Below are 23246 nucleotides of genomic sequence, written 5' to 3'. Positions count from 1 at the left end.
ATCTGGGGATGTGTTTACACTTGGCATTAACATGCGACCTGTATCTGGATGTTGTCCATATACACATTGAAAAGACAAGTGTAAACGTTCTTCTGATCGGAATGTTATCCGATCAGCGTTTCCAGGTTAGGAGGTATTCGAGGAAGCATTGTGATCGGATCTCAGTGTAAGGTAAACACAATCCAGCCAACGTGTCTGCATTCACAGGTGGACGTCACACAAAACCCCGCCCACTGTCATTATTCCCCCTCCTCTCACCAGGAATTGCTGCACGTAGCTGTGTTGTTTTGCGATACAGTCGAGTGTGAAGTACAAGATTATTGGTCACACAAAGTGAAATTAGGCATGAGTGCTTAACTACATTTACATTTTATTCATTGTATCTGCGGTAACCAAAATGATGTTAGTCACAACTTAAAAACTTAACTCACTCTCACTCGAATACAACCCCTTCAGGCTGATTGCTTCCCTCCGCTTCGCGTCAGGGTCCTGATCAGCCTGTCGGGTTGTAGTCGCTATAACAAACGCCTCGCTCTACATATACACTTGAGGTTGTACTGGGACATAACAGTTCAGTCTATGTCCCCTGCTAAGGTAGAACAAAATCTCGGACAATTTTGAAATTCCCGCCAGACCCATTATTTAGGTATCAAAAAGAGGACATGTCCGGGAAAAAGAGGACGCCTGAAGCATCTACCTCTCACTACAACCTGTCCCTGCAGTATATTTGATACTATAACCGCAGGCAACAAGAAAACATTACGTTTTATCTCACATAGAAATACACAACTTTACTTCGTAACTGTCACACTACTAGAAGGATGAGGTTAACAGACTTTATTTATACACCTGTTGCAATATCCGATCTTATAGATGGCTTCGAGACACAGAACTGAAAACAGGAAACAGGGAATAACTGGAACATAAACAGTCTCTTGAATACTTTGAACTCAGAGGTAGACTTGATGATAAATCAGGGCTTGAAGGCAGTGTAAAGTATTTGGGCCATTGAGGAATATGTATTCAATATTTAGTAAATACAAATTAATAACTATCGATACGGGTTTGACCCAGATAACAATACATGTTAAAAATCACCCGGCAAAGGGGGTTACGTTGCCAATCTGTTATGAACGACTGAATACAATGGATGTATAATCAATTATTCATACAGATCGGCAAGATAGATACATTTTATTTATCAATAATCAAATCATTACGAATTATAATTCAATATTCATATACAAATTGTCTAGAATATATAGATTTTCAGGATACTCCTCAATGGAATTAATTAGTATCGAATAATCTGTTTGTCCAGCAAACTGGTCATGGATCTTCATCAATTTCCACAGAGAAATTACCTTTAAGAGACTCGCAGGAAGAGACGATCTTTACGGCCGTAAAAGATAGCTTTCCTGTTTTGTCACAATACTATTTAAAGTATTATACCATTTCAAAGCTTGTAGCTGATCGAAACATTTAAGTTATTTGAAGTATGAGCACAGGCAGAATCAATCAATGAATATATCATGTATTTAATAAAGGTGATTACGTATGCGGTTAATAAACGTTACAAGGAATAAATGTATTTACAAATACAATAAAACATCGAGGAAGGAGAATGCATATAGAAAGAGAGAGAGAGAGAGAGAGAGAGAGAGAGAGAGAGAGAGAGAGAGAGAGAGAGAGAGAGAGCTGATCGCGAAAGATCATGTGAGATAGACAGAGAGAGAGGGAGAGCTGATGAGTTTGGCAAAATTCATCACAGACACAGAACCGTTAAGAGAGACAACTAGAGTCAAATCGTACCCTAATTAGGGCAGGCAATCTTAGCAGTATTTAGATCTCGGTAGGAAAACGAATACTTGCTGATCATGTTCTCTCGTGTGTGTGTGCGTGTGTTCCGGACCCGGTCAGAGGTCCTTTCCGGCGCGCCCGTGTGGCGGGATGTTCAAATCGTCCGTTGAAGGTGTTGCCAAAGAAATGATTCAAACTAAGTTCATTTCACTCGCCGGTGAGAATGAACAAAGGAGAATACAAAAGGAAAATAAAACTGAACTAGACAAACAAAGGAAAGATGGGTCATCGCATGAACACGAGGTCCCGATGGACCAAGGAGTCACATGATGAAGCAAGGGAGAGTCCAGAGTACCAGCAAGAGAGAAAGAGCGCGTCACATGTTGGAGGAAGAGCGCGTCCAGAGGGAGGTTCAGTCCTCTTTAAAGGAACTGGAGTCCACACCTCTGAGGTGCGAACTCCCAGTTAAATGTGTCGAACATGGTTAACTCGCGTGCAGCGTGCGTGATACTGAGACAATGAGATTAGTCAAAGACACATGGAGAAAGCAGATCAATAGGATCCACAAAGGAAGTACGTTTTCTAAAGTGTTGTTGTTAACATGATATTTTCGGGGGGAAATGAGCAGCAGCACCTGTAGACTACAGTTTAGACTAACGTTAGAGGAGTGCACGTTCGCAACGGGGAACGCATGAAGCTTAACTTACTTGACAACATCAGTTCATATCAATATCGTAACGAATATAAATAATGTATGGTTATCTGCATCTTTCCGTCTATTATGTATAGTTACTTTTTAAACACGAAAATCGCATTCAGCATGACACGCAAGCGGTTGCCGTGGTAATGAACAACCTGCTTGTTAAAGCGAATGAATAATCCTGTATCTGAGGCAAAATGACTAAATATGCAGCGCGAGTTATATATTTCTAACTCCAAACAATTAGCCACTGAAACAGGTTATAGAATCTTCTTCAAGGCTGTGCTGGTTGCATTTGGTTTCTCAGATTTCGCTTGAGACCGGTTTGAGAGCTTGAGAGCATTATTAGCCTCGATAGTAGTCGTGTCTCCTTCATTGCGTATTTTTATATTTTGAATATATCCCTCCACTGCATACTGTAACCCCTTTTGCCTCGATCTGGAGGATATCGCGGAGGTATTGCTCCAAAAAAGGTCACTGACGCACCTCTTCCCGTCATGGCAATCTGTGGCGCTGGTCGTGTTTGACCATTTGTTTGACGGGCGTAGCAACAATAACTAGGGGGCGTGGCTTTTGCGAACGGTCAATTGATGTGCGGTTTGGGATGTGATGTCTGTTTTGAGATTTTTAAAATATGCAAATTGTGCCGGAGTTTATGCTGGATTTAGTGCGTAAATAATTTTGTTTACAAATTAGACGCTTTGCAGTTGTTATCTGTTAAATAATTCATTTTGGATGTGTTCATTGTGATTATACTGGCTGGGTTTATAAAAGTTAATAAAATTGAGGGATATCTTTGCTTGGGGCATTTATGTAAACAAGCTTGTCTATTTCCGAATGTAATTGCGTGCATCTCTGATGATTATACTGTGTGTATGTTGAAAAAAACATAGATTAAACACACTCGCAACAGACACACCACAAAGCGGAGACGTTATAGCGTTGCCAGCGGCACTGAGCGGAGTTTTGCCGCTACAAAGTCAATGCAAAGACGCGAATAGACGCATCATTCGCGCCGGGCGTTGCGAATGACGCGAATTGGGCAACGCGTTTGCCGCGAACGTCTTCCGCGCAAGTTGAAAAATTTGAACTCGAGCGAATGTTCAAGAGTCTAACTAGGCGCGATAGACACGCGTTCGGTGTGAACACACCATAAGGCTGCCACTCTGCAGAAGCAAATTCCATCCTATCTTCGATATGTTGTAGTAGTTTTAGCCGGACAGTGCACATGACAACTGCTGTAAATGACATGAAATATTCTCTCAGTCCTCGCGCATCTGATAAGGCCTCATTAGATAATTTACAGGACGATTTTAGGCAATTGATTGCTTCAATCACACTGGGGAGATGGTGAGCAATAGGTCTTACTTTTTGTTTTACTGTCTATGGTCTTACCGTGTCAATTCGCGCACTCCATCGTGTCACTCACTTGCGCTGCTGACCGCGAACTGGCGCGAAGCGCTGGCGTTTTGACTTACGTACAACAAAAAATAGCCTACTCAGACCATTTTCAGGAGAGGGGTGTTTCATTATGACACAGGCTACATTTTACTCAAGCAACATTAAATAAAATGCTTTTTTTTTTTTCTCACTTTCAACAATAAATGGTGCTATTTTGGTTAAAAATAAAATATGGCAACCTTTGCTTATATTTAGGATGAACATAATTATTGCTGGACTGCATGGGCCCCCCCTAGCGGCTGGGCCCCAGAAAACATTCCCCTTTATCCCCCCTTATGGACGGCCCTGGGTGTATCTGTGACAGTAACCTTAATGTTAAGTCACAACACAATGTCAGTAAGATTTCACATTTAGCTAGTACAGCTTCACCAAATTACTGGTTGTTATGTTATCTCATGCCATCTCACTTAGACATACACACGACATATTCACTGTGATGTGTTATACCTTATATTACAAATTCACAACACCTATGATTTACCATACTTTACAGTTAACGTTAACTAAAGCTAAAGCTAGCTATAGCAATTTCTTCTTTACTTACCTTGGTAATTGTGGATAAACTCTTCGTGGAAGAATTTATATCCCTTGTCCAGTTTGTTCCCTTTACTGGACGAATATCTCTCCACACTCTTCACCACATCGGCGCTGGTGAACTCCGGAAGACAAGTCAGGCCAGTCGAAAACACTCTAGATGCCATTTCTCCATCAACAAAGCTTACACCGGAACTGGGTTTACGCTTCCTTGATGTATTTCCATAAATGGTCTATAACAGTTAAAAACAATTACAGGCATGTGCGCCTAGGCCGCCTACCCACGAACAGAAACAAACAAGTTAATAGCGCTGGTCTGCCAGTCCAATCCAGCAGCGAAATCATGCAGTCCTGTCTCCCTCAGATCCCGGGAACAGGATAACAGTCACGGTAGCAAGTCCGATGATTTATCGAAGTAGACGAAATAAACGAAGCAGACAGCAAAACGAGCATCCAAACATAAGTTTAGATGAGTCCCAAAGCCCACTGTAACGTCCCTTGCACGTTGGCCCGCCCGCACCCTTAAATGTAAAATACAGCACACACACAAGATAAGAATTTAACCAGCCACGCTACTAAGGATCATACGGTTATAAGCTCAGTCAAAACATACCTGTAATGCGACTCACATGGCACCGAAACTGTTGCATATTAAATGCATGGATACGGATAATTGAAGGATATCACGCAAAGCTCCTCAGTCCACCCTTTAACAAAATACACCCATAAAACCCTGTGAGACAACCCAACAAACAAACAAACCAGTCTGCAATCACTGTCAACAGCTCCTACAGTACCTTGCAAACATTCACACGTCCCGCCAGAAATACGGTGTAGGCTATTATACGTTTGGTTAGGATTAGTGGTGTGGGGTGCGTGTATTACACGCAATAAAGTGCGTATCATATGCACGCGAAAACTGCGTATCATATGCACGTAAAAACTCATTTTCGCGTATAAATTGCACGATAAACACAATGCGTGCTATAGAGACGTATTTTCATGAGATCAGGCTGGAATCTCAATAATGGTGACGTGCTTCATACTGCAATGCATTCTGGGTGCATAATACAAAACTCATCTCAATGGCTCCCAGAATGTATTGTGGCATTAAGCATGTCACCATTGTTGAGATTCATATGCTGATTATTGACATCTGACATCTGAGTTCAAAATGTTTAGTGAACAATGTAGAATTGCGGCTTGCTAGATGTTATTCGATCTGAGTCATCAATGTTTGCGGCGGCCATATTGTTGACATAGAAACCACGGCAACTGTCATTCTGTCAATTGACAAGCAAGGCAGCGTCGGTATTATCCATGGTATTATCACTGTATTTTTTTTTTAAACAGCGTGATGCTGTGTTGTGTAATACACGGGTGTTCTAACAACAGCAATAAGAACCCCGGAGTTAGTTTTTATGCGATAAGTTACCGACTGTCAGAAAACGTGAAGGGAAGGAGAGTTGAGCCAGCGCAGGAGAGGCTAGCTAGGATAAATAGGCTAACTTTCAGCCAACTCCCCACAGAAAAGTCTGTTCCCATCATTTTACCACAGGTTTCACACATAATCCGTGTGCAATGCGTGTGCGGTGCGTATATGGTACAGAAGCAGGACACGCTATAGTGCTTTATAATATGCTGCGTTTGCATTGCGTATATGATCCGCGGCTGTAACTTTACCATAAACACCCCGGTACTCACTATTTTTATTTTAACACATACTCACTATTTTAACAACGTAAGCCAATTATTCCATGCATTACTTCTATATATTAAGTTGCTCAAGCAAGTGGTCAAATATGTAACCATGTACTTATATTAAAATCGCAAACATTTTAAATTAAAACTTAAAATTGACAAAAACAACCGACTGTCATGCCTTTTTTTTTGCATTTACATTTTAATACAACAAATCTTGTATGTCACAAAGAACTTGTTTTTTTCACCTCCACGAATGAGACGAGTGTTATTCATTATGTTGCCTTGTTGAGGTAAATTGTAGTTTGTATACGGACTGTATGAACGAGATAGTTATAAATATCCGGATAAGTTACGGCTGAAAATAAGGACGGATCTTTACTTAATGCTTTTGGAAGTGGCGCCTCCAGAAATTTTTCATAGGGGTGGCCAGATGGGGCCACTTAAAATCTTGGGGTGGCACACCAAAACTATAAACCATAATTTCAGAATTTTATTCTACTGTTGTAGTAAACCGGCCGGTAGAAAACTATCAGAAAGACTTAAGGAAACTCCTACTGATATACTTTGGTTTATTGTGTTATATTAAATGTTAGCTTACTAATGATATTAGTAGGGCCCTACTAATATATTATATATATATATATATATATATATATATATATATATATATATATATATATATATATATATATATATATATATATATAAGGGCCCTCGCTCCACGGCAAATTTCCAGATACTTACATAATTGTGATGAATTTAAGCCTTTTTAAGTTATTATTTTGCAGTGTAAGATTACAGTTAACACCTTTAAATATTACATAAATGTACTATGAATTTTTAATAAACTTAATGAGTGTATAAATCAGCAGCAAAAAGTAATTCTTGAAAAAATCTGCACAGTAATTTTATAAAAATCTAAATATGTTAATGAAAACAAATTACTATTAGTTCTCTTATAAAATTCAATCAGGCAATCATACATTTCACAATTTTATAATTATATATTAATGTCAAGAATTCAGAAGTGCATATACACTCACTGGCCACTTTATTAGGTACCCCATGCTAGTAACGGGTTGGACCCCCTTTTGCCTTCAGAACTGCCTCAATTCTTCGTGGCATAGATTCAACAAGGTGCTGGAAGCATTCCTCAGGGAGTTTGGTCCATTTTGACATGATGGCATCACACAGTTGCCGCAGATTTGTCGGCTGCACATCCATGATGCGAATCTCCCGTTCCACCACATCCCAAAGATGCTCTATTGGGTTGAGATCTGGTGACTGTGGAGGCCATTTTAGTACAGTGAACTCATTGTCATGTTCAAGAAACCAATTTGAAATGATTAGAGCTTTGTGACATGGTGGAAGTAGCCATCAGAGGATGGGTACATGGTGGCCATAAAGGGATGGACATGGTCAGAAACAATGCTCAGGTAGGCCGTGGCATTTAAACGATGCCCAATTGGCACTAAGGGGCCTAAAGTGTGCCAGGAAAACATCCCCCACACCATTACACCACCACCACCAGCCTGCACAGTGGTAACAAGGCATGATGGTTCCATGTTCTCATTCTGTTTACGCCAAATTCTGACTCTAACATCTGAATGTCTCAACAGAAATCGAGACTCATCAGACCAGGCAACATTTTTCCAGTCTTCAACTGTTCAATTTTGGTGAGCTCTTGCAAATTGTAGCCTCTTTTTCCTATTTGTAGTGGAGATGAGTGGTACCCGGTGGAGTCTTCTGCTGTTGTAGCCCATCCGCCTCAAGGTTGTGCGTGTTGTGGCTTCACAAATGCTTTGCTGCATACCTCGGTTGTAACGAGTGGTTATTTCAGTCACTGTTGCCCTTCTATCAGCTCGAACCAGTCTGGCCATTCTCCTCTGACCTCTGGCATCAACAAGGCATTTCCGCCCACAGAACTGCCGCTCACTGGATGTTTTTTCTTTTTCGGACCATTCTCTGTAAACCCTAGAGATGGTTGTGCGTGAAAATCCCAGTAGATTAGCAGTTTCTGAAATACTCAGACCAGCCCTTCTGGCACCAACAATCATGCCACGTTCAAAGTCACTCAAATCAACTTTCTTCCCCATACTGATGCTCGGTTTGAACTGCAGGAGATTGTCTTGACCATGTCTACATGCCTAAATGCACTGAGTTGCCGCCATGTGATTGGCTGCTTAGAAATTAAGTGTTAACGAGCAGTTGGACAGGTGTACCTAATAAAGTGGCCGGTGAGTGTATAACCTACACTACAAAGAAATAATATACAATTAAATTATGCTTATTTCAAATGTATTGAGCAGGCTAGGTATAACAAAATATATTGGCTTTTAATAATCAGTGCGCAAACCCATGATAACATGAAAAACAGAGCGCACACAGCGTGTATGCGCATCACGGGTGCAGAATGATGTGCTCAAAGCAGCATGGTGACTCTGTGTGCAGCGTTGCGCTGCATAAGTGCGTATTTAAAAGTTCACGTCACAAAGCGAAGAAATGTCGAGCGCACAAATCCTAGTGCGATTTGTTCCTTTGTTTCAGTTTTATATTCCAGTTATTGTGCGTTTGATGCCGATTCATAGTCCTTGTGATGTGTGTGTGATGATCTAGCAAGCACACGGTAGTGAGTCGTTTAAAAACAACAAACTCCAACAAAATAAAGTAATTTTATGCAAATCTACAGCCTTTTATCTACAGATCATGCATTATAATGTGAATATATAATTTGGAGAGAGTTTTACCGTGCATCCAAGAGGCGCGCGCGCTGTTTGAATATGAATGGAGAATGATTGACAGCCGCAGAGGAGGGAAAACGAGTTTCCGTATATACTTTAATGATGTAAATAGACTTCTGTCCCTCACATTAAGCTATGGAATGACTTCAGATGACTTTGTCACCCAAACTGACGTAAAAAAAGCGGGAGGCGCCGAAAAGCGCGCTGTTTGCATCCTTGTCAAAACGTGGCAAAGACACATCAAAAAGCTTCTGTAACAGTAGCTATACTGTAACCATTTGGCACTTAAAAAGCACGTCACGACACATAATGCCCCGTCTTCTTTTACTAAAGAATATTTTTGACTTATTTATGAAATGCATAACTGATGCTACTAAAATTTATTCTGGCCGTTGGGGTGGCCAGTGGGGTGGCCAGGAGTCGGCCATTGGCTTTTGGGTCTATTTGATGTGGGTCCACACCAATCAAGCTTATCTTCTCTTGATACCGACGAGATGAAGCCAGGCTACTGCTCCCCTCAACTCAAATCTGTGCGCGGCTAGGGGCAGCAGGACAGTTGTCATGTCAACAATATGGCCGCGGTTAGCTACTTCCGGTGTTTGCGAATAAGGTCTATAATGAATAATACAAAATGACCGCATATCAAAATAATAGATTCTGGATGACATCAGTGAAATAGACCATGGTAATTATTATCTTTATCATCAAGTAGACAATATTATCTGATCACATTTTATCTTGCTTTTCTTGCCATAACAAACAGCAGCCAGAGAAAAACTAATAAACTTAAAAAGTCAAGTCAAACTAACCAACTAAAGCAAATACTATTATTTTCAATAAAACATCAACATCTAAACCTGTGTTAATTCTCAATAAGAGCTTCTGTAGACATCGAACAGAAATAAAGTTAATCTGGTTAGTAATAAGTGAAGCTGGTAATACTGTTTGTGGTGTTATTTAATCCTCTTCTGCTGATATCTTGAGAGATTTAATGTGCTCCCAAGCATTTCACCCTTTTACATGTTACACAGAAAAAATCCCCTGTGTTTAATGAACACAGCTTAGTGTTCAAATGTGTCCGCACTACAGAGTGTTCAACTGAAGCAGTGTTGGAGTTTTTAAGATAATTAAGTGATGACTTAGTGATGCATTAGTGATGGCACTGAAGGAAAGATGATCTTGATTCTTGATATTTTTGTTAGTTTCTCTGGCTGCTTCAAACTGGTGCCCGTTTCAAGCTCTGTTTGTCTAATAAATTTAACTGACCGTGTGAAAATGCAAATAAGGATGTTACCCAACAATGTGACATCTTGAAACTTGAATATCCAGGATTAACTGCTAACCCAGGTGTCAAATGAAACAAGATAAACCCAGATTTAAAATGGCATACAAGCACTTTTTAAATCGACATGGACTGAGCTAATGATAGCTGTAAGATACCAAAAGTTACCATAGCTAAATGTAGGATATGCTAATTGTATACACTCTGTGTCAATTACTTCCAGACTGTGCTTTCAAAGGCATGAACATAGAAAAAAAACTGGAGAAAGACAGAATCACATGATAGATGTAGCACAACATATCTTAAGTCTATCTCAAATAGACTCGTGACCACATTCTAATCACTGTGGAAGTTCTGGAGGTATTTAACTTAATTACATCTCTAACTAATACAGCCCATCTTGTCAGAAGTCGTTCACCCTTGATGGTCTTCACAGTGAGGTTGTGCGTTTTAATGCCTGACTATATAAAGCACATCTTGCTAAATCTCTCTGGCTTGATCTTCATCATAAACTCGTACGTTTTCATGTGTTCCTGTCATCAAGCTTGTTTTAATTCTGTAAGTACATCAGTGGTTCCCTTTCAGTCGCTCACGTTCGACGTAGTCGACGTGTCGACTGATTGGGATCACGCTTAGGGAGCCTGTCATCTTCGAGTACTGTTAAAACGAGCCAATGCACATTGGCGTGTGTGAAATGCATCACACACTCTGCCCCCCGCACTAGTTGTCTTTCGCTTCGGAGCCGATCGTTCTTCATGTCGATGTCTCTCAAGAGTGTTGTTATATTACAACGAGTGAGTTTGTCTGTGTTCTTCTGGAAGACTCTCCCAGTGCAGGTGGTTCTACAGCGCGAGTGCAGCGGTGATCGCAAGCTTCTGAGCTCTCAACTGCTGTTTTAACAGCATCATGTTTGTGTGTTTGTTGACGGTTGGTTAGAGGGCAAAGAAGTGAGTCCTTCACTGTTTCAGTTCACTGTTCAGTGTTGCCACGGTCATTCCCCTGTGTGCTCCAGCACCGGTGACGGGTCCCATTTCCTGAGAGAGCAACACGGGTGCGTTTGTGTTGTAGCGTCTGGACCAATCAGACACAAATTATTCATTATATTTTATGAATAATCCAGCAAACTCACTCTCCCAACAATGGTCTATGAAACTTCCCCCAAAAACTAACACCCCAAATGAAGCTAACACACTGGCAGAACTCGGTGTCCTGTTACAGGACACAGTAAGACTGATAAGAGTTTACGACCCAAAAAGGAATGTGCAGGGAATTGTGTCTCTCGCTTAATTATTGCTGAGAAGGAGAAATGAACCATTTTAATCCTATATAATCTATATAACCATGTGAACCATGTGGTCTGAAACATGACTTGCATACTATGGTTAACCAAAATCATATATAGGATGTTTAGTCTCTATAAACTCCAATCTTCATCCCCCATTTGTTAATTTACATTACATTTTGATAACTTTGTGACGCACTAGTATTATAAGCTAATACTAATACCAATCAAATTACATGTTCAAAGGCCTTGAACAAATGGTCGTAAAGAAATTCCCTCCAAAGGGAACAACTTCTTATTGTCTCACAACCATCCAGAGGGTGTGACATCTTCACGCTTCAAAAATCGTTGACCACAAGATCATGCCCTCTTAGTCCTCTCTTCCTCTGGCCTTGACTGCTGCTTCTTCGGGTTGATGTCTGTGGGGACTCCCATGGGCCCTGGCAGGCTGTGACCACATCCTCCTATGCCTTCACTCTCCCAACAGAGTCAGACTGTATTTTCTTCAATCCAACTCAGAAGAAAACTGCAACTTTACCATCACTGAATGGGCAACCAACTCTTCCGACTTCCTCACTCCTTGGTTGCCTGCGTGGCCTCTCCAGCCCAGGGCCGGCAGGTCACAATCTGCATGTGCTCATGGAGAGAGAAAACCTTCATCCAGAACAGAATCGAACTACCACAGATTATTAGATAGATTATATAGATAGATTATATAGATTACTAACCGTTTTTATGCCGTAGAGACCATCACTTCTGTGAGAGCACGCTCTCAAATTGAGGCGTGCTCCCCCTTAGAAGTGGAACCTATTCGTTGAACTGAGTCTTCTCTCCGTGAGGAGATCCCGAAGGTGTTCGATCACTTCAGTGCTTTCTTCCTGCAAGATGGGTTGGAGTGAGGCTGTCTCTTCAACCCTCAAAATGTATGTTGCCTGTGTATTGACACACATCATGATGCAGTGGATACAAATCTGTGGGAAGCACGTCTTGATCGTCAGGTTCCTGAGGCGAGCAAGGAGACTGAATCCGCCTTGCGCCCCCTTTTTACCCTCTTGGGACTTGCAGGCAGTGAGTTAAAAATCCTGTTTTTAGAGAAACAGTTCTCCTGCTTACTTGGTCTCTATCTAGAGGGTAGGGACTTGCACACATTTTCGGTCAACGAATCGTGCCTGGAATTAGGGCCGTCTAACTGTCATGAAAATCTGAGACCCCGGCCTGGATATGTGCCCAAGGTTCCTACCAGCCATGGCTTTTCTCTGTCCGTCTGCTCCATTGCAGTTATACGTGCTCAGAATCCAAAGCCTGGACCTTAGACCAGCTCTTGTCTGTTACGAAGACCAGCAGAAGGGAAGGCTGTTTCCAAGTAGGGGTTGGCCCACTACATGTGGTTGCCTTCATCTTGGTGATTTTCCAAGGTGCACGTGCCCACCTGGGTGGTGAGCTCCTTCCAAGTGAGTGTATTGCTCCCTCCTAGGTGTTGACACAGAGTGTCCCGCTGAACAGATGACAAATAGAGTAAGGGGCTGGGCGACACCTATCATGTTCGCTAAAGAAACTAGCCTATGTGTCGACCCGCTGCTTCCCGTGGGCTCCCTTCATATGAAGCCAGTTTTACTGTAAGCCCGGTTCAAAGTGTCAGCTTGTTGCGCCATTCCCCTACTATGGACTGGATAAGTGCTCAATTCTTGCTCCCCTTACTAGCCGAACCCTGTCGAGTTCCTCCATACCCTTCGGCGACGGATGTGGCGGAACGTCCGAAGGCAGGCCTATCACTCGTATGCACTGGTGAAACCTGTTAGGCTGGATCCATATGTTGTGATCCCGACGGCGATCCCATATGTGTATTCTTCCACGGTACGGCTCCCTGCGGCGAGCGTGAGCCTGCGGCGACCTGCTCTGCCGTCACTGTCCGGCTGGAGCCACCCCAGTGACATTCCATATGTTGTACTGCCCAGCATCCGCCCAGTCCATATGTGTATTCTCCACATTACCTCCAGGATGTGGCTTCCGCAGCATATTCCTTTCCAACGAAAGAGAACGCTTTCCTAGTGGTCTTGTGGAACAGCAGTGACGTCCCTGGCCTAAGCCCTGTCCCATCTCCGCCTCAAATAATGCGGGGGGATCAAAAGGCTTTTGTCTAGGCGCTGGAAGGTGGCAGCACTAGATGGCATTTTAATTGGGATCCCAATCAGTCGACACGTCGACAACGTCGAACGTGAGCGACTGAAAGGGAACGTCCCGGTTACGTATGTAACCCTCGTTCCCTGAAGGAGGGAACGGAGACGTAATCCCCTCGCCACTATTGCTGGACCACCACTAACTCTGAGTTACGCTCGGCTCCTCAGCGAAAAACAACTAGTGCAAGCATCCACTTCCATATTTATACCCGTGCTGCGGGGGGGGGAAGTTTGTGATGCATTCGCCAATATGCATTGGCTCGTTTTAACAGTACTCGAAGATGACAGGCTCCCTAAGCGTGATCCCAATCAGTCGACATGTCGACTACGTCTCCGTTCCCTCCTTCAGGGAATGAGGGTTACACACGTAACTGAGACGTTTGTTAGCCAGACCATTGCAGTGTCTGTCAACTCCAATAAGATAGATTTCACTAGCGATGGGCGAGAGGCATTTTAGCCTTTATTTGGAATTTGTGATTTAGAGCATTCTGTTTTCATTTTTAAAAAAAGATAATAATTATATTTTTAGAGAAAAATGTTATTCTAACTGTTTGAATCTCAGCGGTGCATGGCTTCTAGCACGCATGTTCTGACATGGTTGTGGTACTTATGCAGATGACATGAGTTTATTCTGCCTCATAACATTTCCCAATCTTATTCCACCCGCTCGTCCCTATTGATTCTTGCCCTTTATCTCCAACATCCAATGAAATAAGAAGTGGCAAAAGACCACTTCCTTGCAGGCTTTGTTTAAAAAATAGCCTCTTACATAATTTGTGCACAGAGATAATAACATGAATCCTGACTGGAGGCAACTCCAGCTCAACTCTAGAAACATTCCTGCAATCCAGTCAGTTATACAGGCCTTATCCTCTGCACACTTTAATGCAAATTAATTACAGTCCATGTTAGTTGGTGTGGGTGCGCAGTTACGTGCTGCTCCATTCAATGTATCAGTGTATTTCCCTAGGGACAGCTTACATCTATGTCATTAAAAAAGAATTACTTGAACAAATGTCCTCATCTGAACTGGCTGATTCCTCACATTACATTTGCAATTCTAAATTCAAGGACTGTTTTAATGGGCTTCAAACACTCCACATACGAAAACCATTTATGATGTATCCGATTGTCTCCATACCAATGAAAATAATGGGCCTAGTTTATGAAACGAAAGTACGACAGAAAACCTTGGCATTTATCAATATGTACGTGAGCGGTGGGTACGATCAAATCTCATGTCAGGTCTCAGCTTGTGTACGCAAGTTTTTGAGTTAGTCTGAACTTGTGTGAAGCATAGTAAATCTGGTGGAGAATTGTAGAGAGAATTTAGTTTATTTTGATTATTTTCCTGACTGAGTCCAAAGCCCATTAATCGATCATTAACCGTTACACGACTAGATTAGAATGTCAAATTTAAATTAAATTAAATTAAATTAGAGTGCATGGGTGTCTGTGACCCATTACAAATACCACTCATGTTTTGTATTTTTCTCTCAGGGGTTTAGCTTTAGGCTACATGTACAAATAGCAGCATAACCAACAGAATATGAGGATTCACGCAACGTCACATCGCCTGTAGCGCTTCTGTGAACCAAAATTAAGTATATAGCATACAAAAGGAATAAAATAAATGACTACACAAAATATATTTCGCTAAATTAAGAGATTAACAAAAAATAAAAACTGTGCAGGTATAAGTAGTAGGTATAAGCTACGCTGATTTTTGTGACACTCCAATTTGTATTTGTTTTCTTTATATATCTTTATTTTATTAAATCCACCTGACCGTACAGGTGCCTCACACACACACAACATATCATTTCTAGTGTTGCTAACTTCACATTTCAGCCATTCATCATCAAACTAAAATACAGTCAACCCAAAAAATTACACTACATTTACCATTTAAATGGTCATGAGATTACTTCCTCTTCTTGGCTTGGTTACTTTCTCCGTTTCGTAAAATGCTTCTAATCCGTGGATTTTAGGGGCATGATATTTAAATGACGGTTGTTTTCTGCCAACACATTCTCATCCCAAGGCGTCATCTAACTGACACTTTTGACCATGCGTCAACATGCCGACGCACATGGTACCCCTTAAGCGTCAATATATGAGACGCTCATCCTCGGGCGTCATCTAACTGACGCTTTTGACCATGCGTCTAAATCCGACGCACATGGCACCCTTTAGCGTCAGTTAGATGACGCTTCCGTTATGGGTAGGTTTAGGTCTGGGGTAGGGTTAGGGTTAGACCACTAAGAGGCGCGTCTTATATTGACGCTTAAGGGGTACCATGTGCGTCGGCATGTTGACGCATGGTCAAAAGCGTCAGTTAGATGACGCCTTGGGATGAGAACGGGCTGTTTCTGCCACCACATTTATCAACGTCAGATCATTCGTACGATGGGATTGGCAGCATTCGAATGTTTCATGAATCACACGTGAACCTTCTTGTAGGATGATTTCTGCGCTCGAAACTGCGTTCGTTTCTACGATAAATTGATAAATGTGGCCCAATGTCTCCACAAGAGAAACGATGATAAGTGAACTTGTAATGAAACATCATTAAAGACATCATATTTTCTAGACAAATTCACTGAACAAAAATTTTAATTTTGTCAGCACTTTATCACAGTGTGTTTTGCGTGCCTTTTTTGTGTGTGTTGTTTTGCTTGCTTTTTATTCACATAGTAATCTCTATCTAAGGCTACAGAGATCTCTGAGAAGTCATGCGGAAAGGACTCTCCATTCCCCAAACATCCAGGCATTGAGCAGTGCTGCACACTTCAGGGTCATGAGAGGAAACTTTGTCTGGCCTCACTACGGTACTCTGCAGATGAGCTGCCATCCCTAATTGAGCCCACAAATAAGGAGATCTGCATTGAGTACACTCAATACAAGAAGAACTATTCTGTCAGGTGAGATTTGTCCCATTGGAGCACTCATGAAGGCCACAGTGATTTGGGGTTCATCAGTGGAAATAAAAACAGAAGGGATCAATGCAACATTCTTGCTTAACCACTGGTCACTTTCATCTCTTATTCTCTTTAGCATATAGACTACTACGCAAATCATTAAGTCCTCAGAAATCCTCGAAAGGCATTGCCCAGATATAAACAAACTTGCAGCCCTTTGAAATAAACTTAGTTTAAAAGTACTAATTATTCTGACTAACTAATCACAATTTAACACTGACTCGAAACAGTAGTCTATGTCAGAATATATGCCCCAATTAAAAGTCACAATATCGAAAGCATCTTCCGAATCTTTTTTTATCAGCAAATTAAGCATTTCCTTCTGAATACATTCATTAGTATGAAGTATCCCAATTATATTACCTTAGACAAAATCATTGACTATTTAGTCTCTCTGAATAGCCATGTCTCTCTCTTTTTTTTCCAAACTATTGTCCCAGGTATAGCATGATTAGAGAAAGAAACTCATTTCCCTATCAGTCAATCACGTCTCAACGTTATGTCGAAAGACAATTGTTGTGGGATCTCACTTGGGTGAGATCAAGAGCAAGCACGGGTGATGTTGCGCCTTTTTAAAGATGGCATTCCACCCGTGTATTTCCGTCATTTCCTGACCCTGTAAGATAGCCACTATCACTGCCTCACGTGTCTGGGCCGTAACATTGAACGTGACTGACTGATTGGAAACGTCTCGGTTTTGTACTGTTGTAACCCTCGTTCCCTGAAGGATAGAAAAGAGACGTCATGCCCCGCCTGCCACAACCCTGTACCACAGCTAAATGGCTGGGACATCATCTCAGCTCCTCAGCACAAACCTGAATGAGTGAGTTTCCGGCAAGCTTATATACCCGTATGTCCATTGGCTTGTTTTGTTAGCACTTGAAGGTGATTGGGCTCCCAAGTGAGATCCCACATATGTCAGTCTTTCGACGTAACATCTCCGTTCCCTCCTTCAGGGCACAAGGGTTCCAACAGTAACCGGGACCTTTCCATGTCAGTCTAATGAATTATGATAACATCTCTTTGTTAGTGTGAAATACTGATACTGATACTGTCTCTTAAAGTAACAACAGGTAACTTTTCAACCTTCATAATATATTTCCAAGTCTCTTGTGATGGTACATCGACTTACAATAGGTTGAATGACACGTCTGCCATAGCCTGACGGGATCTGTAGCGTTTTTAATCGTACTTTTAAACTTCGGGTTTCGGGTAGTAACCGGCGAAAAAAGAGAACTACAAAATTCGACTGCTTTACGGCATATACGTCACTTCCACCACCACCCCCACTTCCTTAAAATCGGACTTGCGAGCCAAATGTTATAGTCATGGCCGAAGCAGCACAGAAAAACAAGAAAGCAAAGGTTTTATCGGAGCAAAGCAAAAAGAGAAAAAGAGAAAGTGATCGCGTTAAAGGCAGAACGAGGATCAACATTGCAGAGCTGCCAACTCTCACGCATTGGCCGTGAGACACCCGCATTTGATTGGTTTCACACGCTCACACGTACGCCACACCCCCGGTTTCTCACGCTAAATTGTCAACCCGGTCGGTCAAATCCCTGAAAGATGAGTTTATCTATAGATCTACCTGTTGAGCCACTCGTGATCGACAAGTTATACCGCAAATTAGTTCAAATCTCCCGGAATCTAGAGCGAGCGCGCACGCGAGACAGAGACTGTGCTCCAACGCGTGCGGACGGCAGAGAGAGAAAGCGAGCGAGAGACCTTGCGTGTGCAGGGAGCATCAAACCCCCCATCGAAAAAAGAATGCCTCTCTCTAACCTCTCTAATTCGCTAGAGTAGTAGCGAATTATCAATCTGGTAGCTAGTAAACGATATTCTAGTTTTTGATGGTTAGCTATCGCTAGTATTCTCGTTCTGATTTGAACTTTGCAATCGATGAAATGCAAATAGCAAATGTTTGACCTAAAAAGTGTAGTCTACTCAACATGTACAAAGAAAGGAGGAAGATTATTAATAAAATCATATTTTAGGATACCTAACATGTCTGTGATATTTGTTTATTTGTCTTGCCTCAAGCTATAATGCAAATCGATTTGTAAAATTTGCAGATTCATTTATGGTAGCTTGATATTATAATATTGACGATATATGGTTATTATCAACCACTCAAACATTGCATTGAAGTATCATATAGATCCAGTAAAACGGTAACCAATAGACTAGGCTACTATAATGACGCTGGCTTGTAAACGTGAGCATCGCGATCATTTGTCGTTAGAAAAAAAATAAAACCCATGAAATTATATTCATATGACATGCTGAAATATATGCCACTGTACCTGGGATGAAAACATTTCACACGCGACGCAAGCAGAACACCTGCATGTGACCTCCTCCTACAGTGTTCAGGGCTATCATGGTTGTCAACAATTGCACGTGCATGTAGGATGACAGAGTTTACGACAGTAGTAGAGGACAATACTGTTTCCCAACTGTAGGGGGAGCCCGAGAGCAAAAAACTACCTGTTGTTACTTTAAGAAAGGAAGGCACTGCTTCAAGAAACCCAAGCTTTCTTATTATTTATCCACTGTGTTCCCTTCCTTAGTAGAAAATTCTGAGACCTTTTTTTCCTTTTTTATCAAAGGAAATATCATATTATCAAATATCTATTTATACAAATTATTTATTTATAACCTACCTGTCATTTCTGATCTGATATTCTCAATGTCTTTTATAGATGTTTTGGATATTAAATCGTTACAAGGATCAATGGACTTTCCTTAGATTAAGTTTTGCAGTGCATTGATGTTTTAATATACAATGGGATGTGCATTTTTACATGTGAGGAATATGGGCATGAATGGGTGTGAAAAGCATTCGGACAAAATATAAAGAAAATGTGGAACATTTGCTAACTGAGACCTGTAAGTTTACACAAAAAAAGCTTCCATGTAGTGGTATGAATTATGACATTCAAATGTCCAGCATGAATTCCTAATCCTGATGCCGCAAGAGCAGTTCTTAAACAATCTACTGGTGCTTTTAATTGCCGCATTTAAAGGAGAATTAGGACAGCCTCGAAGGATGCATGCAGCCTTTAGCTGTGTCCCAATGTGAAGGCTGCACCCTCCGAAGGTTGCATTTGAAGGCCGGTTGCGTCATCGCGGCGCGATGAAGGCTGTCCCAATTCAATTCAGCATCCTCCGAAGGCCGTATTCGAAGGCCGGTTGCGTCACCGCAGCGCGACGAGGGCTACCCTGATTCAAAAGCGACGCCAAATGCACCCTTCGTTTCCCCGTGAAAGAGAGGATGCATAAATGGATCCTAAGCGGCCTATCCTACCCCATAAGTCATTGCGCACCAGTGACGACAGCATTTTTATTTAAAGTTCGAGAGTTCGTTGGTGGACGGCAAATTCACATTTAAATGTAAGTATTATGCTTTCATTTACTCAAATAGCTAGAGAACCCAGAGTTAAAAGCCACAAGTTTTTCTTTCTTATAAACTTCATCTTAACTCATTCGTCACCATTGTCTGGTAGTTTTAGGCAAAACTTGTGCCAATATTACTTTAATAATTGTTTCATTGAGCAAGGAGCAGACAGCAAAATGTAAATGAAATAAATAAATAAACTAAACTAAATAAATTAAATTTTATTGTAATATTTGCGCTGGGCTGTCTCACTTGTGTATTATAAGAAATATCACTCACCCTATAAAGCCCACAACAATAAGAAAAGCAGCAGATACGGCAATGGGGTTTCACTTTTATGTTTTTTTGTAGTGCTGTAATGCAAGCTATGTCTACAAAGGTTTTAACCAAATTTGAGTATCCAGAAATATGATTTCTGAAGTATTTTGTATGTATGTCCTGATGTGTCATATTTTGCAGTGTTAACAATGCACTAATGTTAAGATTGCACCCCTGTGTTAATATTTTTCACCCCTTTTCTCCTTTTTTAGAGCAATTCTTATTCTGGAGAAAATGGGTCTGCTGGGTAAGGCAACTCCCATGCAGGTAAAAAAAATGGGACAACTTAAAAAAAAAAATACAAAGTAAGAAAGTTAATACACACATCTTTACTGAAATTTATTGTGCTGTTGTTGTTAACAAGCCATGGTTAATTTGATCTGCCTTAGGATTGCAAGTGTCCTGGGACAGGTGAAGGTGTGAGTGGGAAACCCACTGCTGAACTCGGCCCTGGTTTGTCCTCATGGATGATGTGTTGGGACAGAGGCACTTGTCTCCACCAACCGCCCTGTCCTCATTGCCTCCATCCCTGAGGACAGACCAGGGGCCGCACCAGCACCAGCATGAGCACAAGCATCCGCACCACGAAGAAGGCGAAACAGAGAAGACAAGTTTTGGGACTTGATTAGAAGGGGAAAAAAATCTTTTCTGTACATTATTTATTTGTTTGCAACTTTAAATGTGTAAATAAAAGAGAATTTATTGCTCTGGACATTGTTTATTTCTGTAATGACAGTCATAATTTCTACATGAAACAAATAATTGTATACCTTTTTTTTTCAATTAAAATTGGTAAATGAAAATAATTACATAAAGTACTTTTTCCAACTATTTACAATATATGTTAAACATCTCAAAATTAACATTTACAGTACATAAATAAGAAAGAATGATGTAGATGCGGGAGTAACGTTTGCTCTGGGCTTTATATTCAAATAGGGTTGAAAACCTGTGTAAATATATTCACCACGGTCCATTTCTGTACATAATAAAAATAATACACTAGCCTACAAAATCGCATCAAGGTAAGATATAAGTGAACATTTGAACCTTAAATAACACTTAAATAACAGCGCCAGGGCTGAAACATCCTCGCATGTCCTCCAGTAAAATATAAAACATAAAAATGACAATAGCCAATTCTTGCTCCATAGTTGTTTACTCAATTATAACAAATGAATTATCAGGATGGCGGTGTACTCTCGGCGTTGCTTGGCGCCAGGAGGGGTAATAGGGAACACCTGGTTGTGCAATTAGGAAATCCTACGAAGGCTACATGGTGCGTCCTTCGAAGGACGCTTAGGCTGCATCCTTCGAAGTCCGCGGCCTTCGAAGGATGCAGCCTTCACATTGGGACACAGCTTTTGAATTGGGACGCAGCAAATATGACCTGATTGGTAGAACATGTGTCATGGGGTGACTATGTTCAGTGGGGGTGGGACCATGATATAGACAGCGAGTGTCCCTGGGGGAACGGTTTGGCATAAACATAGCCAGCGACAAGATAGCCGAACTTCCGGTTTTTGGTAAACAAACCAGTCATGAGTAACGAAAAACGGGAACAGGTGTACGGGTTAATCGATTCACGCTTGTGATTGGTGACTATGCTGTTTGGAATACTTTAAATGCCCCAGGGATCAGCAGTACGGGGTGGATTTTGGAGGGAAGATGGCAGCGCGGCAGGCTTTGATAATCAGTTGGAGTAAGGACGTTGTGGAGCTGGCAAGTCGCGAAGCTAAGTGTCTAGGTCATCCCGAGCTGAGACGAGATGAAGGCGGATGGACATATGGCTAAATGTGGAGTTTGAGAACTGGATCTGTAGCGACCTGTCCTGTGGACGCCAGGAGGCTGGGAATGCGCACCCCTGTGCTTCCTTTAAGTGCTTGCTTTATATACTGATGTGACTTCTAGGCTACGCTAGGAAGCTATTATTCCTCTGAACGTTGTTCTACACCCGGCTTGTCTTCTCCTTGCTCTCTGGCTCTCCCAGCTTGTGATTAAAGCTGCCTCTGTGTGGCGGTCTGCCGGGATTCCCTACGTCTAACTGGTTACTTTACGACACGACAGGATAGCCTGTGAGAAATTACTCCCTAGTTTGTTTACACTGTGTTTTATCACATTTAGCTTTGTTTGTAGTGGTTATACGCCATACACGTTCGGTTGGAGTGCCCACCTTGAATGAACACCCTGAGTGCAGTTTTCTCCACAAGTGACATTTAACTCGAGTAGTTTCCCCCATTGTGCAGGAGCGTGAGCCACGTACCCTGGAGTAATTATTAAAGTAACCATTGTCTAATAGCCATCCTGGTTATCTCCCGCATCAAGCCGACCTTGCCATTGCTGTTACGTCCCAGCAGTTTGGTGAGTCTGCCTGTCGCATCAAATTGACCTGTTCACCTGCGCATTGCCGCCCTGTACCAGCAGAGCCTAGAGAGCCGCCTGCCGCATCAGCCCACCTGTCCATTGCTGCCTCACCCCAGTGGAGTCCGGTCTGCCTTCCTACTATACCAAGCTACCTGACCATTGTTGTCCTGCATCAGCAGAGCCCAACGGACCATCTATCGCATCAAGCCAACTTGCCTGTTGTTGTCTCACCCCTGCGGAACCCAAAGCCCATCCGACCACAGGCCGACCGCCCTTATTGCGCCGCCTTCCCACAACTCCCCATAGACTTGTTAACAAAGTTATTTAATAAAGAAAATCTCATTGTTTTAAACGACATCCTTTTGCCTTGGTATTTGTTGGGTGGGATACGTGTCGTTCCTCTGGGAAGAAGGAAGTCTCAGTGGTGAATAGCGCCCCTGCCTGTGACACATGCTTTGGCAAATCTAATCTCCTTTTTTTACTCAGGAAAGATAAATGGGCTTAA

General features: G+C 41.8%; 1 protein-coding gene across 1 annotated transcript in view; it reads left to right on the top strand.

The window, feature by feature from the left end:
• gc (GC vitamin D binding protein) overlaps window positions 1–23246 on the top strand; it is a 68680-nt gene that overhangs the window by 19378 nt on the left and 26056 nt on the right. Inside the window, exon 4 of the mRNA XM_056233341.1 lies at window positions 16394–16605. Within this exon, the coding sequence (XP_056089316.1) occupies window positions 16394–16605 (212 nt within the window). The remainder of the gene's footprint in view (window positions 1–16393; window positions 16606–23246) is intronic.

The sequence above is a fragment of the Rhinichthys klamathensis genome, unplaced genomic scaffold (genome assembly GCF_029890125.1).
Source record: "Rhinichthys klamathensis goyatoka isolate OS25496 unplaced genomic scaffold, OSU_Roscu_1.1 h1tg000369l_1, whole genome shotgun sequence".
NCBI classification, from domain to species: Eukaryota; Metazoa; Chordata; class Actinopteri; order Cypriniformes; family Leuciscidae; genus Rhinichthys; species Rhinichthys klamathensis.
The sequence above is the reverse complement of the archived record's forward strand: the minus strand, read 5'-3'. Positions and strand labels throughout refer to the sequence as shown.